General features: G+C 52.4%; 1 protein-coding gene across 3 annotated transcripts; it reads right to left on the bottom strand.

Moving 5' to 3' along the window:
- Nucleotides 1–16,802: 16,802 nt before the first annotated feature.
- Nucleotides 16,803–17,857, bottom strand: LOC126575948 (uncharacterized). 3 transcript variants are annotated; one of them, XM_050236962.1, is made up of 4 exons: nucleotides 17,478–17,857; nucleotides 17,270–17,409; nucleotides 17,062–17,201; nucleotides 16,803–16,993 (listed from the first exon to the last, which is right to left on the bottom strand). In XM_050236962.1, the coding sequence occupies exons 1-4, from the start codon at nucleotides 17,483–17,485 to the stop codon at nucleotides 16,922–16,924; spliced, it is 360 nt and encodes a 119-aa protein (XP_050092919.1). In that variant the 5' UTR covers nucleotides 17,486–17,857; the 3' UTR covers nucleotides 16,803–16,921. The 3 variants fall into 3 exon arrangements, 2 of the variants coding, with proteins under 2 accessions (XP_050092919.1, XP_050092920.1); XR_007608291.1 differs by lacking the exon at nucleotides 17,270–17,409; XM_050236963.1 differs by lacking the exon at nucleotides 17,062–17,201.
- Nucleotides 17,858–18,467: the final 610 nt, after the last annotated feature.

Genomic DNA, 18,467 nt, shown 5'->3' with positions numbered 1-18,467 from the left:
GAGGACACTTACCACCCCCACAGATCGAAAGGGAAGAGGACACTTACCACCCCCACAGATCGAAAGGGAAGAGGACACTTACCACCCCCACAGATCGAAAGGGAAGAGGACACTTACCACCCCCACAGATCGAAAGGGAAGAGGACACTTACCACCCCCACAGATCGAAAGGGAAGAGGACACTTACCACCCCCACAGATCGAAAGGGAAGAGGACACTTACCACCCCCACAGATCGAAAGGGAAGAGGACACTTACCACCCCCACAGATCGAAAGGGAAGAGGACACTTACCACCCCCACAGATCGAAAGGGAAGAGGACACTTACCACCCCAACACAGTAGAGAAACACACCCGGAAAGCCTCTAGGAAAGGGGGGAAGAAGAAAGGAAGACAGTCGGAAAGATTGCTGGAAGGTTGGTGGAACAGTGCCTGAAAGCCTCTAGGAAAGGGGGGAAGAAGAAAGGAAGACAGTCGGAAAGATTGCTGGAAGGTTGGTGGAACAGTGCCTGAAAGCCTCTAGGAAAGGGGGGAAGAAGAAAGGAAGACAGTCGGAAAGATTGCTGGAAGGTTGGTGGAACAGTGCCTGAAAGCCTCTAGGAAAGGGGGGAAGAAGAAAGGAAGACAGTCGGAAAGATTGCTGGAAGGTTGGTGGAACAGTGCCTGAAAGCCTCTAGGAAAGGGGGGAAGAAGAAAGGAAGACAGTCGGAGGACACTTACCACCCCCACAGATCGAAAGGGAAGAGGACACTTACCACCCCCACAGATCGAAAGGGAAGAGGACACTTACCACCCCCACAGATCGAAAGGGAAGAGGACACTTACCACCCCCACAGATCGAAAGGGAAGAGGACACTTACCACCCCCACAGATCGAAAGGGAAGAGGACACTTACCACCCCCACAGATCGAAAGGGAAGAGGACACTTACCACCCCCACAGATCGAAAGGGAAGAGGACACTTACCACCCCCACAGATCGAAAGGGAAGAGGACACTTACCACCCCCACAGATCGAAAGGGAAGAGGACACTTACCACCCCCACAGATCGAAAGGGAAGAGGACACTTACCACCCCCACAGATCGAAAGGGAAGAGGACACTTACCACCCCCACAGATCGAAAGGGAAGAGGACACTTACCACCCCCACAGATCGAAAGGGAAGAACACACTTACCACCCCAACACAGTAGAGAAACACACCCGGAAAGCCTCTAGGAAAGGGGGGAAGAAGAAAGGAAGACAGTCGGAAAGATTGCTGGAAGGTTGGTGGAACAGTGCCTGAAAGCCTCTAGGAAAGGGGGGAAGAAGAAAGGAAGACAGTCGGAAAGATTGCTGGAAGGTTGGTGGAACAGTGTCTGAAAGCCTCTAGGAAAGGGGGGAAGAAGAAAGGAAGACAGTCGGAGGACACTTACCCCCCCCACAGATCGAAAGGGAAGAGGACACTTACCACCCCCACAGATCGAAAGGGAAGAGGACACTTACCACCCCCACAGATCGAAAGGGAAGAGGACACTTACCACCCCCACAGATCGAAAGGGAAGAGGACCCTTACCACCCCCCCAGATCGAAAGGGAAGAGGACACTTACCACCCCCACAGATCGAAAGGGAAGAGGACACTTACCACCCCCACAGATCGAAAGGGAAGAGGACACTTACCACCCCCACAGATCGAAAGGGAAGAGGACACTTACCACCCCCACAGATCGAAAGGGAAGAGGACACTTACCACCCCCACAGATCGAAAGGGAAGAGGACACTTACCACCCCCACAGATCGAAAGGGAAGAGGACACTTACCACCCCCACAGATCGAAAGGGAAGAACACACTTACCACCCCAACACAGTAGAGAAACACACCCGGAAAGCCTCTAGGAAAGGGGGGAAGAAGAAAGGAAGACAGTCGGAAAGATTGCTGGAAGGTTGGTGGAACAGTGCCTGAAAGCCTCTAGGAAAGGGGGGAAGAAGAAAGGAAGACAGTCGGAGGACACTTACCACCCCCACAGATCGAAAGGGAAGAGGACACTTACCACCCCCACAGATCGAAAGGGAAGAGGACACTTACCACCCCCACAGATCGAAAGGGAAGAGGACACTTACCACCCCCACAGATCGAAAGGGAAGAGGACACTTACCACCCCCACAGATCGAAAGGGAAGAGGACACTTACCACCCCCACAGATCGAAAGGGAAGAGGACACTTACCACCCCCACAGATCGAAAGGGAAGAGGACACTTACCACCCCCACAGATCGAAAGGGAAGAGGACACTTACCACCCCCACAGATCGAAAGGGAAGAGGACACTAAACACCCCCACAGATCGAAAGGGAAGAGGACACTTACCACCCCCACAGATCGAAAGGGAAGAGGACACTTACCACCCCCACAGATCGAAAGGGAAGAGGACACTTACCACCCCCACAGATCGAAAGGGAAGAGGACACTTACCACCCCCACAGATCGAAAGGGAAGAGGACACTTACCACCCCCACAGATCGAAAGGGAAGAGGACACTTACCACCCCCACAGATCGAAAGGGAAGAGGACACTTACCACCCCCACAGATCGAAAGGGAAGAGGACACTTACCACCCCCACAGATCGAAAGGGAAGAGGACACTTACCACCCCCACAGATCGAAAGGGAAGAGGACACTTACCACCCCCACAGATCGAAAGGGAAGAGGACACTTACCACCCCCACAGATCGAAAGGGAAGAGGACACTTACCACCCCCACAGATCGAAAGGGAAGAGGACACTTACCACCCCCACAGATCGAAAGGGAAGAGGACACTTACCACCCCCACAGATCGAAAGGGAAGAGGACACTTACCACCCCCACAGATCGAAAGGGAAGAGGACACTTACCACCCCCACAGATCGAAAGGGAAGAGGACACTTACCACCCCGACAGATCGAAAGGGAAGAGGACACTTACCACCCCCACAGATCGAAAGGGAAGAGGACACTTACCACCCCCACAGATCGAAAGGGAAGAGGACACTTACCACCCCCACAGATCGAAAGGGAAGAGGACACTTACCACCCCCACAGATCGAAAGGGAAGAGGACACTTACCACCCCCACAGATCGAAAGGGAAGAACACACTTACCACCCCAACACAGTAGAGAAACACACCCGGAAAGCCTCTAGGAAAGGGGGGAAGAAGAAAGGAAGACAGTCGGAAAGATTGCTGGAAGGTTGGTGGAACAGTGCCTGAAAGCCTCTAGGAAAGGGGGGAAGAAGAAAGGAAGACAGTCGGAAAGATTGCTGGAAGGTTGGTGGAACAGTGCCTGAAAGCCTCTAGGAAAGGGGGGAAGAAGAAATGAAGACAGTCGGAGGACACTTACCACCCCCACAGATCGAAAGGGAAGAGGACACTTACCACCCCCACAGATCGAAAGGGAAGAGGACACTTACCACCCCCACAGATCGAAAGGGAAGAGGACACTTACCACCCCCACAGATCGAAAGGGAAGAGGACACTTACCACCCCCACAGATCGAAAGGGAAGAGGACACTTACCACCCCCACAGATCGAAAGGGAAGAGGACACTTACCACCCCCACAGATCGAAAGGGAAGAGGACACTTACCACCCCCACAGATCGAAAGGGAAGAGGACACTTACCACCCCCACAGATCGAAAGGGAAGAGGACACTTACCACCCCCACAGATCGAAAGGGAAGAGGACACTTACCACCCCCACAGATCGAAAGGGAAGAGGACACTTACCACCCCCACAGATCGAAAGGGAAGAGGACACTTACCACCCCCACAGATCGAAAGGGAAGAGGACACTTACCACCCCCACAGATCGAAAGGGAAGAACACACTTACCACCCCAACACAGTAGAGAAACACACCCGGAAAGCCTCTAGGAAAGGGGGGAAGAAGAAAGGAAGACAGTCGGAAAGATTGCTGGAAGGTTGGTGGAACAGTGCCTGAAAGCCTCTAGGAAAGGGGGGAAGAAGAAAGGAAGACAGTCGGAAAGATTGCTGGAAGGTTGGTGGAACAGTGCCTGAAAGCCTCTAGGAAAGGGGGGAAGAAGAAAGGAAGACAGTCGGAGGACACTTACCACCCCCACAGATCGAAAGGGAAGAGGACACTTACCACCCCCACAGATCGAAAGGGAAGAGGACACTTACCACCCCCACAGATCGAAAGGGAAGAGGACACTTACCACCCCCACAGATCGAAAGGGAAGAACACACTTACCACCCCAACACAGTAGAGAAACACACCCGGAAAGCCTCTAGGAAAGGGGGGAAGAAGAAAGGAAGACAGTCGGAAAGATTGCTGGAAGGTTGGTGGAACAGTGCCTGAAAGCCTCTAGGAAAGGGGGGAAGAAGAAAGGAAGACAGTCGGAGGACACTTACCACCCCCACAGATCGAAAGGGAAGAGGACACTTACCACCCCCACAGATCGAAAGGGAAGAGGACACTTACCACCCCCACAGATCGAAAGGGAAGAGGACACTTACCACCCCCACAGATCGAAAGGGAAGAGGACACTTACCACCCCCACAGATCGAAAGGGAAGAGGACACTTACCACCCCCACAGATCGAAAGGGAAGAACACACTTACCACCCCAACACAGTAGAGAAACACACCCGGAAAGCCTCTAGGAAAGGGGGGAAGAAGAAAGGAAGACAGTCGGAAAGATTGCTGGAAGGTTGGTGGAACAGTGCCTGAAAGCCTCTAGGAAAGGGGGGAAGAAGAAAGGAAGACAGTCGGAAAGATTGCTGGAAGGTTGGTGGAACAGTGCCTGAAAGCCTCTAGGAAAGGGGGGAAGAAGAAAGGAAGACAGTCGGAGGACACTTACCACCCCCACAGATCGAAAGGGAAGAGGACACTTACCACCCCCACAGATCGAAAGGGAAGAGGACACTTACCACCCCCACAGATCGAAAGGGAAGAGGACACTTACCACCCCCACAGATCGAAAGGGAAGAGGACACTTACCACCCCCACAGATCGAAAGGGAAGAGGACACGAACCACCCCCCCAGATCGAAAGGGAAGAGGACACTTACCACCCCCACAGATCGAAAGGGAAGAGGACACTTACCACCCCCACAGATCGAAAGGGAAGAGGACACTTACCACCCCCACAGATCGAAAGGGAAGAGGACACTTACCACCCCCACAGATCGAAAGGGAAGAGGACACTTACCACCCCCACAGATCGAAAGGGAAGAGGACACTTACCACCCCCACAGATCGAAAGGGAAGAGGACACTTACCACCCCCACAGATCGAAAGGGAAGAGGACACTTACCACCCCCCACAGATCGAAAGGGAAGAGGACACTTACCACCCCCCACAGATCGAAAGGGAAGAGGACACTTACCACCCCCCACAGATCGAAAGGGAAGAGGACACTTACCACCCCCACAGATCGAAAGGGAAGAGGACACTTACCACCCCCACAGATCGAAAGGGAAGAGGACACTTACCACCCCCACAGATCGAAAGGGAAGAGGACACTTACCACCCCCACAGATCGAAAGGGAAGAGGACACTTACCACCCCCACAGATCGAAAGGGAAGAGGACACTTACCACCCCCACAGATCGAAAGGGAAGAGGACACTTACCACCCCCACAGATCGAAAGGGAAGAGGACACTTACCACCCCCACAGATCGAAAGGGAAGAGGACACTTACCACCCCCACAGATCGAAAGGGAAGAGGACACTTACCACCCCCACAGATCGAAAGGGAAGAGGACACTTACCACCCCCACAGATCGAAAGGGAAGAGGACACTTACCACCCCCACAGATCGAAAGGGAAGAGGACACTTACCACCCCCCACAGATCGAAAGGGAAGAGGACACTTACCACCCCCACAGATCGAAAGGGAAGAGGACACTTACCACCCCCACAGATCGAAAGGGAAGAGGACACTTACCACCCCCACAGATCGAAAGGGAAGAGGACACTTACCACCCCCACAGATCGAAAGGGAAGAGGACACTTACCACCCCCCACAGATCGAAAGGGAAGAGGACACTTACCACCCCCACAGATCGAAAGGGAAGAGGACACTTACCACCCCCACAGATCGAAAGGGAAGAGGACACTTACCACCCCCACAGATCGAAAGGGAAGAGGACACTTACCACCCCCACAGATCGAAAGGGAAGAGGACACTTACCACCCCCACAGATCGAAAGGGAAGAGGACACTTACCACCCCCACAGATCGAAAGGGAAGAGGACACTTACCACCCCCCACAGATCGAAAGGGAAGAGGACACTTACCACCCCCACAGATCGAAAGGGAAGAGAACACTTACCACCCCCACAGATCGAAAGGGAAGAGGACACTTACCACCCCCACAGATCGAAAGGGAAGAGGACACTTACCACCCCCACAGATCGAAAGGGAAGAGGACACTTACCACCCCCACAGATCGAAAGGGAAGAGGACACTTACCACCCCCACAGATCGAAAGGGAAGAACACACTTACCACCCCAACACAGTAGAGAAACACACCCGGAAAGCCTCTAGGAAAGGGGGGAAGAAGAAAGGAAGACAGTCGGAAAGATTGCTGGAAGGTTGGTGGAACAGTGCCTGAAAGCCTCTAGGAAAGGGGGGAAGAAGAAAGGAAGACAGTCGGAAAGATTGCTGGAAGGTTGGTGGAACAGTGCCTGAAAGCCTCTAGGAAAGGGGGGAAGAAGAAAGGAAGACAGTCGGAGGACACTTACCACCCCCACAGATCGAAAGGGAAGAGGACACTTACCACCCCCACAGATCGAAAGGGAAGAGGACACTTACCACCCCCACAGATCGAAAGGGAAGAGGACACTTACCACCCCCACAGATCGAAAGGGAAGAGGACACTTACCACCCCCCACAGATCGAAAGGGAAGAGGACACTTACCACCCCCACAGATCGAAAGGGAAGAGGACACTTACCACCCCCCACAGATCGAAAGGGAAGAGGACACTTACCACCCCCACAGATCGAAAGGGAAGAGGACACTTACCACCCCCACAGATCGAAAGGGAAGAGGACACTTACCACCCCCACAGATCGAAAGGGAAGAGGACACTTACCACCCCCCACAGATCGAAAGGGAAGAGGACACTTACCACCCCCACAGATCGAAAGGGAAGAGGACACTTACCACCCCCACAGATCGAAAGGGAAGAGGACACTTACCACCCCCACAGATCGAAAGGGAAGAGGACACTTACCACCCCCCACAGATCGAAAGGGAAGAGGACACTTACCACCCCCACAGATCGAAAGGGAAGAGGACACTTACCACCCCCACAGATCGAAAGGGAAGAGGACACTTACCACCCCCACAGATCGAAAGGGAAGAGAACACTTACCACCCCCACAGATCGAAAGGGAAGAGGACACTTACCACCCCCACAGATCGAAAGGGAAGAGGACACTTACCACCCCGACAGATCGAAAGGGAAGAGGACACTTACCACCCCGACAGATCGAAAGGGAAGAGGACACTTACCACCCCCGACAGATCGAAAGGGAAGAGGACACTTACCACCCCCACAGATCGAAAGGGAAGAGGACACTTACCACCCCCCACAGATCGAAAGGGAAGAGGACACTTACCACCCCCACAGATCGAAAGGGAAGAGGACACTTACCACCCCCCACAGATCGAAAGGGAAGAGGACACTTACCACCCCCACAGATCGAAAGGGAAGAGGACACTTACCACCCCCACAGATCGAAAGGGAAGAGAACACTTACCACCCCCACAGATCGAAAGGGAAGAGGACACTTACCACCCCCACAGATCGAAAGGGAAGAACACACTTACCACCCCAACACAGTAGAGAAACACACCCGGAAAGCCTCTAGGAAAGGGGGGAAGAAGAAAGGAAGACAGTCGGAAAGATTGCTGGAAGGTTGGTGGAACAGTGCCTGAAAGCCTCTAGGAAAGGGGGGAAGAAGAAAGGAAGACAGTCGGAAAGATTGCTGGAAGGTTGGTGGAACAGTGCCTGAAAGCCTCTAGGAAAGGGGGGAAGAAGAAAGGAAGACAGTCGGAGGACACTTACCACCCCCACAGATCGAAAGGGAAGAGGACACTTACCACCCCCACAGATCGAAAGGGAAGAGGACACTTACCACCCCCACAGATCGAAAGGGAAGAGGACACTTACCACCCCCACAGATCGAAAGGGAAGAGGACACTTACCACCCCCACAGATCGAAAGGGAAGAGGACACTTACCACCCCCACAGATCGAAAGGGAAGAGGACACTTACCACCCCCACAGATCGAAAGGGAAGAGGACACTTACCACCCCCACAGATCGAAAGGGAAGAGGACACTTACCACCCCCCACAGATCGAAAGGGAAGAGGACACTTACCACCCCCACAGATCGAAAGGGAAGAGGACACTTACCACCCCCACAGATCGAAAGGGAAGAGGACACTTACCACCCCCACAGATCGAAAGGGAAGAGGACACTTACCACCCCCACAGATCGAAAGGGAAGAGGACACTTACCACCCCCACAGATCGAAAGGGAAGAGGACACTTACCACCCCCACAGATCGAAAGGGAAGAGGACACTTACCACCCCCACAGATCGAAAGGGAAGAGGACACTTACCACCCCCCACAGATCGAAAGGGAAGAGGACACTTACCACCCCCACAGATCGAAAGGGAAGAGGACACTTACCACCCCCACAGATCGAAAGGGAAGAGGACACTTACCACCCCCCACAGATCGAAAGGGAAGAGGACACTTACCACCCCCACAGATCGAAAGGGAAGAGGACACTTACCACCCCCACAGATCGAAAGGGAAGAGGACACTTACCACCCCCCACAGATCGAAAGGGAAGAGGACACTTACCACCCCCACAGATCGAAAGGGAAGAACACACTTACCACCCCAACACAGTAGAGAAACACACCCGGAAAGCCTCTAGGAAAGGGGGGAAGAAGAAAGGAAGACAGTCGGAAAGATTGCTGGAAGGTTGGTGGAACAGTGCCTGAAAGCCTCTAGGAAAGGGGGGAAGAAGAAAGGAAGACAGTCGGAAAGATTGCTGGAAGGTTGGTGGAACAGTGCCTGAAAGCCTCTAGGAAAGGGGGGAAGAAGAAAGGAAGACAGTCGGAGGACACTTACCACCCCCACAGATCGAAAGGGAAGAGGACACTTACCACCCCCCACAGATCGAAAGGGAAGAGGACACTTACCACCCCCACAGATCGAAAGGGAAGAGGACACTTACCACCCCCCACAGATCGAAAGGGAAGAGGACACTTACCACCCCCACAGATCGAAAGGGAAGAGGACACTTACCACCCCCACAGATCGAAAGGGAAGAGGACACTTACCACCCCCCACAGATCGAAAGGGAAGAGGACACTTACCACCCCCCACAGATCGAAAGGGAAGAGGACACTTACCACCCCCCACAGATCGAAAGGGAAGAGGACACTTACCACCCCCCACAGATCGAAAGGGAAGAGGACACTTACCACCCCCACAGATCGAAAGGGAAGAGGACACTTACCACCCCCACAGATCGAAAGGGAAGAGGACACTTACCACCCCCACAGATCGAAAGGGAAGAGGACACTTACCACCCCCACAGATCGAAAGGGAAGAACACACTTACCACCCCAACACAGTAGAGAAACACACCCGGAAAGCCTCTAGGAAAGGGGGGAAGAAGAAAGGAAGACAGTCGGAAAGATTGCTGGAAGGTTGGTGGAACAGTGCCTGAAAGCCTCTAGGAAAGGGGGGAAGAAGAAAGGAAGACAGTCGGAGGACACTTACCACCCCCACAGATCGAAAGGGAAGAGGACACTTACCACCCCCACAGATCGAAAGGGAAGAGGACACTTACCACCCCCACAGATCGAAAGGGAAGAGGACACTTACCACCCCCACAGATCGAAAGGGAAGAGGACACTTACCACCCCCACAGATCGAAAGGGAAGAGGACACTTACCACCCCCACAGATCGAAAGGGAAGAGGACACTTACCACCCCCACAGATCGAAAGGGAAGAGGACACTTACCACCCCCACAGATCGAAAGGGAAGAGGACACTTACCACCCCCACAGATCGAAAGGGAAGAGGACACTTACCACCCCCACAGATCGAAAGGGAAGAGGACACTTACCACCCCCACAGATCGAAAGGGAAGAGGACACTTACCACCCCCACAGATCGAAAGGGAAGAGGACACTTACCACCCCCACAGATCGAAAGGGAAGAGGACACTTACCACCCCCACAGATCGAAAGGGAAGAGGACACTTACCACCCCCACAGATCGAAAGGGAAGAGGACACTTACCACCCCCACAGATCGAAAGGGAAGAGGACACTTACCACCCCCACAGATCGAAAGGGAAGAGGACACTTACCACCCCCACAGATCGAAAGGGAAGAGGACACTTACCACCCCCACAGATCGAAAGGGAAGAGGACACTTACCACCCCCACAGATCGAAAGGGAAGAGGACACTTACCACCCCCACAGATCGAAAGGGAAGAGGACACTTACCACCCCCACAGATCGAAAGGGAAGAGGACACTTACCACCCCCACAGATCGAAAGGGAAGAGGACACTTACCACCCCCACAGATCGAAAGGGAAGAGGACACTTACCACCCCCACAGATCGAAAGGGAAGAGGACACTTACCACCCCCACAGATCGAAAGGGAAGAGGACACTTACCACCCCCACAGATCGAAAGGGAAGAGGACACTTACCACCCCCACAGATCGAAAGGGAAGAGGACACTTACCACCCCCACAGATCGAAAGGGAAGAGGACACTTACCACCCCCACAGATCGAAAGGGAAGAGGACACTTACCACCACCCACAGATCGAAAGGGAAGAGGACACTTACCACCCCCACAGATCGAAAGGGAAGAGGACACTTACCACCCCCACAGATCGAAAGGGAAGAGGACACTTACCACCCCCACAGATCGAAAGGGAAGAGGACACTTACCACCCCCACAGATCGAAAGGGAAGAGGACACTTACCACCCCCACAGATCGAAAGGGAAGAGGACACTTACCACCCCCACAGATCGAAAGGGAAGAGGACACTTACCACCCCCACAGATCGAAAGGGAAGAGGACACTTACCACCCCCACAGATCGAAAGGGAAGAGGACACTTACCACCCCCACAGATCGAAAGGGAAGAGGACACTTACCACCCCCACAGATCGAAAGGGAAGAGGACACTTACCACCCCCACAGATCGAAAGGGAAGAGGACACTTACCACCCCCACAGATCGAAAGGGAAGAGGACACTTACCACCCCCACAGATCGAAAGGGAAGAGGACACTTACCACCCCCACAGATCGAAAGGGAAGAGGACACTTACCACCCCCACAGATCGAAAGGGAAGAGGACACTTACCACCCCCACAGATCGAAAGGGAAGAGGACACTTACCACCCCCACAGATCGAAAGGGAAGAGGACACTTACCACCCCCACAGATCGAAAGGGAAGAGGACACTTACCACCCCCACAGATCGAAAGGGAAGAGGACACTTACCACCCCCACAGATCGAAAGGGAAGAGGACACTTACCACCCCCACAGATCGAAAGGGAAGAGGACACTTACCACCCCCACAGATCGAAAGGGAAGAGGACACTTACCACCCCCACAGATCGAAAGGGAAGAGGACACTTACCACCCCCACAGATCGAAAGGGAAGAGGACACTTACCACCCCCACAGATCGAAAGGGAAGAGGACACTTACCACCCCCACAGATCGAAAGGGAAGAGGACACTTACCACCCCCACAGATCGAAAGGGAAGAGGACACTTACCACCCCCACAGATCGAAAGGGAAGAGGACACTTACCACCCCCACAGATCGAAAGGGAAGAGGACACTTACCACCCCCACAGATCGAAAGGGAAGAGGACACTTACCACCCCCACAGATCGAAAGGGAAGAGGACACTTACCACCCCCACAGATCGAAAGGGAAGAGGACACTTACCACCCCCACAGATCGAAAGGGAAGAGGACACTTACCACCCCCACAGATCGAAAGGGAAGAGGACACTTACCACCCCCACAGATCGAAAGGGAAGAGGACACTTACCACCCCCACAGATCGAAAGGGAAGAGGACACTTACCACCCCCACAGATCGAAAGGGAAGAGGACACTTACCACCCCCACAGATCGAAAGGGAAGAGGACACTTACCACCCCCACAGATCGAAAGGGAAGAGGACACTTACCACCCCCACAGATCGAAAGGGAAGAGGACACTTACCACCCCCACAGATCGAAAGGGAAGAGGACACTTACCACCCCCACAGATCGAAAGGGAAGAGGACACTTACCACCCCCACAGATCGAAAGGGAAGAGGACACTTACCACCCCCACAGATCGAAAGGGAAGAGGACACTTACCACCCCCACAGATCGAAAGGGAAGAGGACACTTACCACACCCACAGATCGAAAGGGAAGAGGACACTTACCACCCCCACAGATCGAAAGGGAAGAGGACACTTACCACCCCCACAGATCGAAAGGGAAGAGGACACTTACCACCCCCACAGATCGAAAGGGAAGAGGACACTTACCACCCCCACAGATCGAAAGGGAAGAGGACACTTACCACCCCCACAGATCGAAAGGGAAGAGGACACTTACCACCCCCACAGATCGAAAGGGAAGAGGACACTTACCACCCCCACAGATCGAAAGGGAAGAGGACACTTACCACCCCCACAGATCGAAAGGGAAGAACACACTTACCACCCCCACAGATCGAAAGGGAAGAACACACTTACCACCCCCACAGATCGAAAGGGAAGAACACACTTACCACCCCCACAGATCGAAAGGGAAGAACACACTTACCACCCCCACAGATCGAAAGGGAAGAACACACTTACCACCCCCACAGATCGAAAGGGAAGAACACACTTACCACCCCCACAGATCGAAAGGGAAGAACACACTTACCACCCCCACAGATCGAAAGGGAAGAACACACTTACCACCCCCACAGATCGAAAGGGAAGAACACACTTACCACCCCCACAGATCGAAAGGGAAGAGGACACTTACCACCCCCACAGATCGAAAGGGAAGAGGACACTTACCACCCCCACAGATCGAAAGGGAAGAGGACACTTACCACCCCCACAGATCGAAAGGGAAGAGGACACTTACCACCCCCACAGATCGAAAGGGAAGAGGACACTTACCACCCCCACAGATCGAAAGGGAAGAGGACACTTACCACCCCCACAGATCGAAAGGGAAGAGGACACTTACCACCCCCACAGATCGAAAGGGAAGAGGACACTTACCACCCCCACAGATCGAAAGGGAAGAGGACACTTACCACCCCCACAGATCGAAAGGGAAGAGGACACTTACCACCCCCACAGATCGAAAGGGAAGAGGACACTTACCACCCCCACAGATCGAAAGGGAAGAGGACACTTACCACCCCCACAGATCGAAAGGGAAGAGGACACTTACCACCCCCACAGATCGAAAGGGAAGAGGACACTTACCACCCCCACAGATCGAAAGGGAAGAGGACACTTACCACCCCCACAGATCGAAAGGGAAGAGGACACTTACCACCCCCACAGATCGAAAGGGAAGAGGACACTTACCACCCCCACAGATCGAAAAGGAAGAGGACACTTACCACCCCCACAGATCGAAAGGGAAGAGGACACTTACCACCCCCACAGATCGAAAGGGAAGAGGACACTTACCACCCCCACAGATCGAAAGGGAAGAGGACACTTACCACCCCCACAGATCGAAAGGGAAGAGGACACTTACCACCCCCACAGATCGAAAGGGAAGAGGACACTTACCACCCCCACAGATCGAAAGGGAAGAGGACACTTACCACCCCCACAGATCGAAAGGGAAGAGGACACTTACCACCCCCACAGATCGAAAGGGAAGAGGACACTTACCACCCCCACAGATCGAAAGGGAAGAGGACACTTACCACCCCCACAGATCGAAAGGGAAGAGGACACTTACCACCCCCACAGATCGAAAGGGAAGAGGACACTTACCACCCCCACAGATCGAAAGGGAAGAGGACACTTACCACCCCCACAGATCGAAAGGGAAGAGGACACTTACCACCCCCACAGATCGAAAGGGAAGAGGACACTTACCACCCCCACAGATCGAAAGGGAAGAGGACACTTACCACCCCCACAGATCGAAAGGGAAGAGGACACTTACCACCCCCACAGATCGAAAGGGAAGAGGACACTTACCACCCCCACAGATCGAAAGGGAAGAGGACACTTACCACCCCCACAGATCGAAAGGGAAGAGGACACTTACCACCCCCACAGATCGAAAGGGAAGAGGACACTTACCACCCCCACAGATCGAAAGGGAAGAGGACACTTACCACCCCCACAGATCGAAAGGGAATTACCGGGCAACCGGGGAACACCCGGAAAGTAGGCCGGAAGATTGCTGGAAGGATGCTGGAGAAGAGGCGGAAGATTGCCCGAAGATTGCCGGAAGAACGCACAAAAATTGCCCGAAGAACGCCAGAAAACGCATCAAAGTTGACCAAGAACGAAGAACCAAGAAGAAGGAAGAACGCCCGAAGGTTGCCGGAAGATTGCCTAGAAACGCCCGAAGAACGCCAGAAAACGCATCAAAGTTGACCAAGAACGAAGAACCTAGAAGAAGGAAGAACGCCCGAAGGTTGCCGGAAGATTGCCTAGAAAGTAGGCCGGCAGATTGTCAGAAGGCAGCCAGACACACTGCCCACAGCGCACAAGCCAGCGGAGAAACACACAGGAGGATCGGAGCACAGTCTGAAACAAAGAAACAAACAAACGACAACAAGCCAAGAACGCCAGAAAGATGCCGGAAGATTGCCGGAAGAACGCCAGAAAACGCATCAAAGTTGACCAAGAACGAAGAACCAACAAGGAAGAACGCCCGAAGGTTGCCGGAAGATTGCCTAGAAAGTAGGCCATACCTACCCCATACCATACCTACCAGCCCTAGCAAGCCACAAGCAAAGCTGAAAATGGCACACAAATGCCTTAAGATGCAATTGCTGGAAGGATGCTGGAAAGTAAACCGAAAGATTGCCGGAGCATGGCCGGAAGGTTGCTGGAAAAGTGCCTGAAAATTGCCCGAACAACACCCGGAAAGTAGGCCGGAAGATTGCTGGAAGGATGCTGGAGAAGAGGCGGAAGATTGCCCGAAGATTGCCGGAAGAACGCACAAAAATTGCCCGAAGAACGCCAGAAAACGCATCAAAGTTGACCAAGAACGAAGAACCAAGAAGAAGGAAGAACGCCCGAAGGTTGCCGGAAGATTGCCTAGAAACGCCCGAAGAACGCCAGAAAACGCATCAAAGTTGACCAAGAACGAAGAACCTAGAAGAAGGAAGAACGCCCGAAGGTTGCCGGAAGATTGCCTAGAAACGCCCGAAGAACGCCAGAAAACGCATCAAGGTTGACCAAGAACGAAGAACCTAGAAGAAGGAAGAACGCCCGAAGGTTGCCGGAAGATTGCCTAGAAACGCCCGAAGAACGCCAGAAAACGCATCAAAGTTGACCAAGAACGAAGAACCTAGAAGAAGGAAGAACGCCCGAAGGTTGCCGGAAGATTGCCTAGAAACGCCCGAAGAACGCCAGAAAACGCATCAAAGTTGACCAAGAACGAAGAACCAAGAAGAAGGAAGAACGCCCGAAGGTTGCCCGAAGGTTGCCGGAAGATTGCCTAGAAACGCCCGAAGAACGCCAGAAAACGCATCAAAGTTGACCAAGAACGAAGAACCTAGAAGAAGGAAGAACGCCCGAAGGTTGCCGGAAGATTGCCTAGAAAGTAGGCCGGCAGATTGTCAGAAGGCATCCAGACACACTGCCCACGACGCAGAAGCCAGCGGAGAAACACACAGGAGGATCGGAGTACAGTCTAAAACAAAGAAACAAACAAACGACAACAAGTCAAGAACGCCAGAAAGATGCCGGAAGAACGCACAAAAATTGCCAACAAACAAACAAAAACAAACCAACGCGCCAACCTCAATAAGCCCAATAAGCAAAAGCCCAATGAACCAAAAATATCCCAATAAACCAACTAAACCCCAATAAGCCAAAATCACAAATAAAGCCGTTTGGTATCATATTTTATGTACTTTTAGGCATGTTTTCGGCTGGGAAAAAATTGACAAGTCGCAAATGGTGCCGTTTCATATAATTTTTTCAAATTTTTAGGCATGTTTACGGAACTTTCAACTTTTTGACGTGCCGAAAACATGCCTAAATAAGCACAAAATTTTATATGAAATGGCATCATTAACGACTGCTATTTTTAAGCACTTATAAAATACTACAAATCGTCTCGAATCCAACGGTCCAAACGGCGCATTTTTAGCACGTCGGGAAGTATGAGTTTTTGAATTTTCAAAAATTCGAGCAGAGCCTTAAGATGCCATGGAAATGACACAAAAATGGCATGGAAATGACACAAAATAGCCTCAAATGCAAAGAGAATACAAAGGTAATGACTCAAATGCCAATGAAATGACACAAAAAAGCCTCTAAATGACACGAATAACCCTCAAAATGGCCACAAAACACAAAAAACAAAGCCTCCAATGCAATGGAAATGCCTCTAAAATGGCTAGGAAATCAATAGAAAACTCTCTAAAAAACAAGTCACAAAAACTCCCTAAACATTCTAGGATAGTCTCTCAATAAAGCAGCCAGTCAAGTAAATAAAAAAAACCTTGAAAGATTCTAGGAAAAGGGGCAAAGCAAAAAAAGCCTCTTGGAAAGGGGGAAAGCAGAAAGGAAGACAGCGGTATTTAATTTAAGAAATTAAAAAAAAAATTCCGATAAGTATGTCATTTTGCCGAGCTTCTTGTGAATCCGGAACACTTCTTCCTCGACGTTCATGTTGCTGGTGCCTGGCAGAAACCTGGGTGTGTTGTTTCTCGTACCCTTCGCCGCCGTACGCACGCACGCTGAAAGAGGTAAAGCGGGATGATGCGATGTAACATACGGGGAACGATGTACAAAGCGCCGCGCTTACCGAGCCATCCGATAAGGATGTCATTTTACCGAGATTCTTCTGAATCCGGAACACTTCTTCCTCGACGTTCATGTTGCTGGTGCCTGGCAGAAACCTGGGTGTGTTGTTTCTCGTACCCTTCGCCGCCGTACGCACGCACGCTGATAGAGGTAAAGCGGGATGATGCGATGTAACATACGGGGAACGGTGTACAAAGCGCCGCGCTTACCTAGCCATCCGATAAGGATGTCATTTTGCCGAGCTTCTTCTGAATCCCGAACACTTCTTCCTCGACGTTCATGTTGCTGGTGCTTGGCAGAAACCTGGGTGTGTTGTTTCTCGTACCCTTCGCCGCCGTACGCACGCACGCTGATAGAGGTAAAGCGGGATGATGCGATGTAACATACGGGCAGCGGTGTACAAAGCGCCGCGCTTACCGAGCCATTCGATAAGGATATCATTTTGCCGAGCTTCTTCTGAATCCGGAACACTTCTTCCTCGACGTTCATGTTGCTGGTGCCTGGCAGAAACCTGGGTGTGTTGTTTCTCGTACCCTTCGCCGCCGTACGCACGCACGCTGAAAGAGGTAAAGCGGGATGATGCGCTTGTCGTCGCTCGCCGTGCTGCTAACCGAGGAGGGGCTTCCTTTCTTTTCGCGGGTCGCTATGCTGGAGGATGCCACTAACTGGTGAGCCACTACCGGTTAACCCAGATGAAGCCGAGTTCGACGGGCCGTAGACGGTGGATTTAAAGAAAAACTTGCCGGAAAAGGGCGCGATCGAGCACCAAAACACGGGACACGCGAAACCGCGGCGGAGGAAATTTTCACCACACGCCAGTGTTGCCATGGCGTATTCACCATCCAGTGTTGCAAATTCAGCAAATCTTTTGATCGATCAGTTTAGGCGGGGTTAGTCGGATGCTTGAAATTCAGGAGCGAATTTGAATAGACCGTTCCTCGACCGGATGGAAATACGTGTTTATCTGTTATTTAGCCACAGTTCTCAAAAAACGAAAACACACTTCGCACACACATGTGCACCCGGGCGTGAAAGTGCGAGCGTGAAACCCGAGGCACTCGTTCAAGCTCTCCTGCTCTGTCAATAGATTACGCAAAAAAGATGAAAAGATACAACCCAGAACAGCGAATTACCCAGCAGATTTTTTCCCTCTTGGATTCTTGCAAGTGCACACCCCAAGAACGTGAAATCTTGGTGGAAGATAACGCGCCGCCAGGCGAGTGGCTAAAAGGGGTAGTGGAAAAAACATATCCAAGCGTCAAAACTCACCACAAAACTTTCGCGATGGTGCACTGTTATCGCGAATTTTTTTCCTTCACTGAAGCCACGCGATGGACCGATCGATCCATCGTTGGCACCGCTTCTAGAACTACGAGCCATACTGCAAGCAGATTGGAGCAAACAGTA

This window comes from Anopheles aquasalis, chromosome 3 (assembly GCF_943734665.1).
Source record: "Anopheles aquasalis chromosome 3, idAnoAquaMG_Q_19, whole genome shotgun sequence".
NCBI lineage: Eukaryota > Metazoa > Arthropoda > Insecta > Diptera > Culicidae > Anopheles > Anopheles aquasalis.
This window is presented reverse-complemented; position numbering and strand designations above follow the sequence as displayed.

What these genes read in the sequence shown, in the direction of transcription:
- LOC126575948 (XM_050236962.1), bottom strand. An exon ending in CATCCTTATCGGATGGCTAG is followed by an intron (nt 17,202 to 17,269) that starts GTAAGCGCGGCG and finishes TACCTCTATCAG; the next exon opens with CGTGCGTGCGTACGGCGGCG. An exon ending in CATCCTTATCGGATGGCTCG is followed by an intron (nt 16,994 to 17,061) that starts GTAAGCGCGGCG and finishes TACCTCTTTCAG; the next exon opens with CGTGCGTGCGTACGGCGGCG.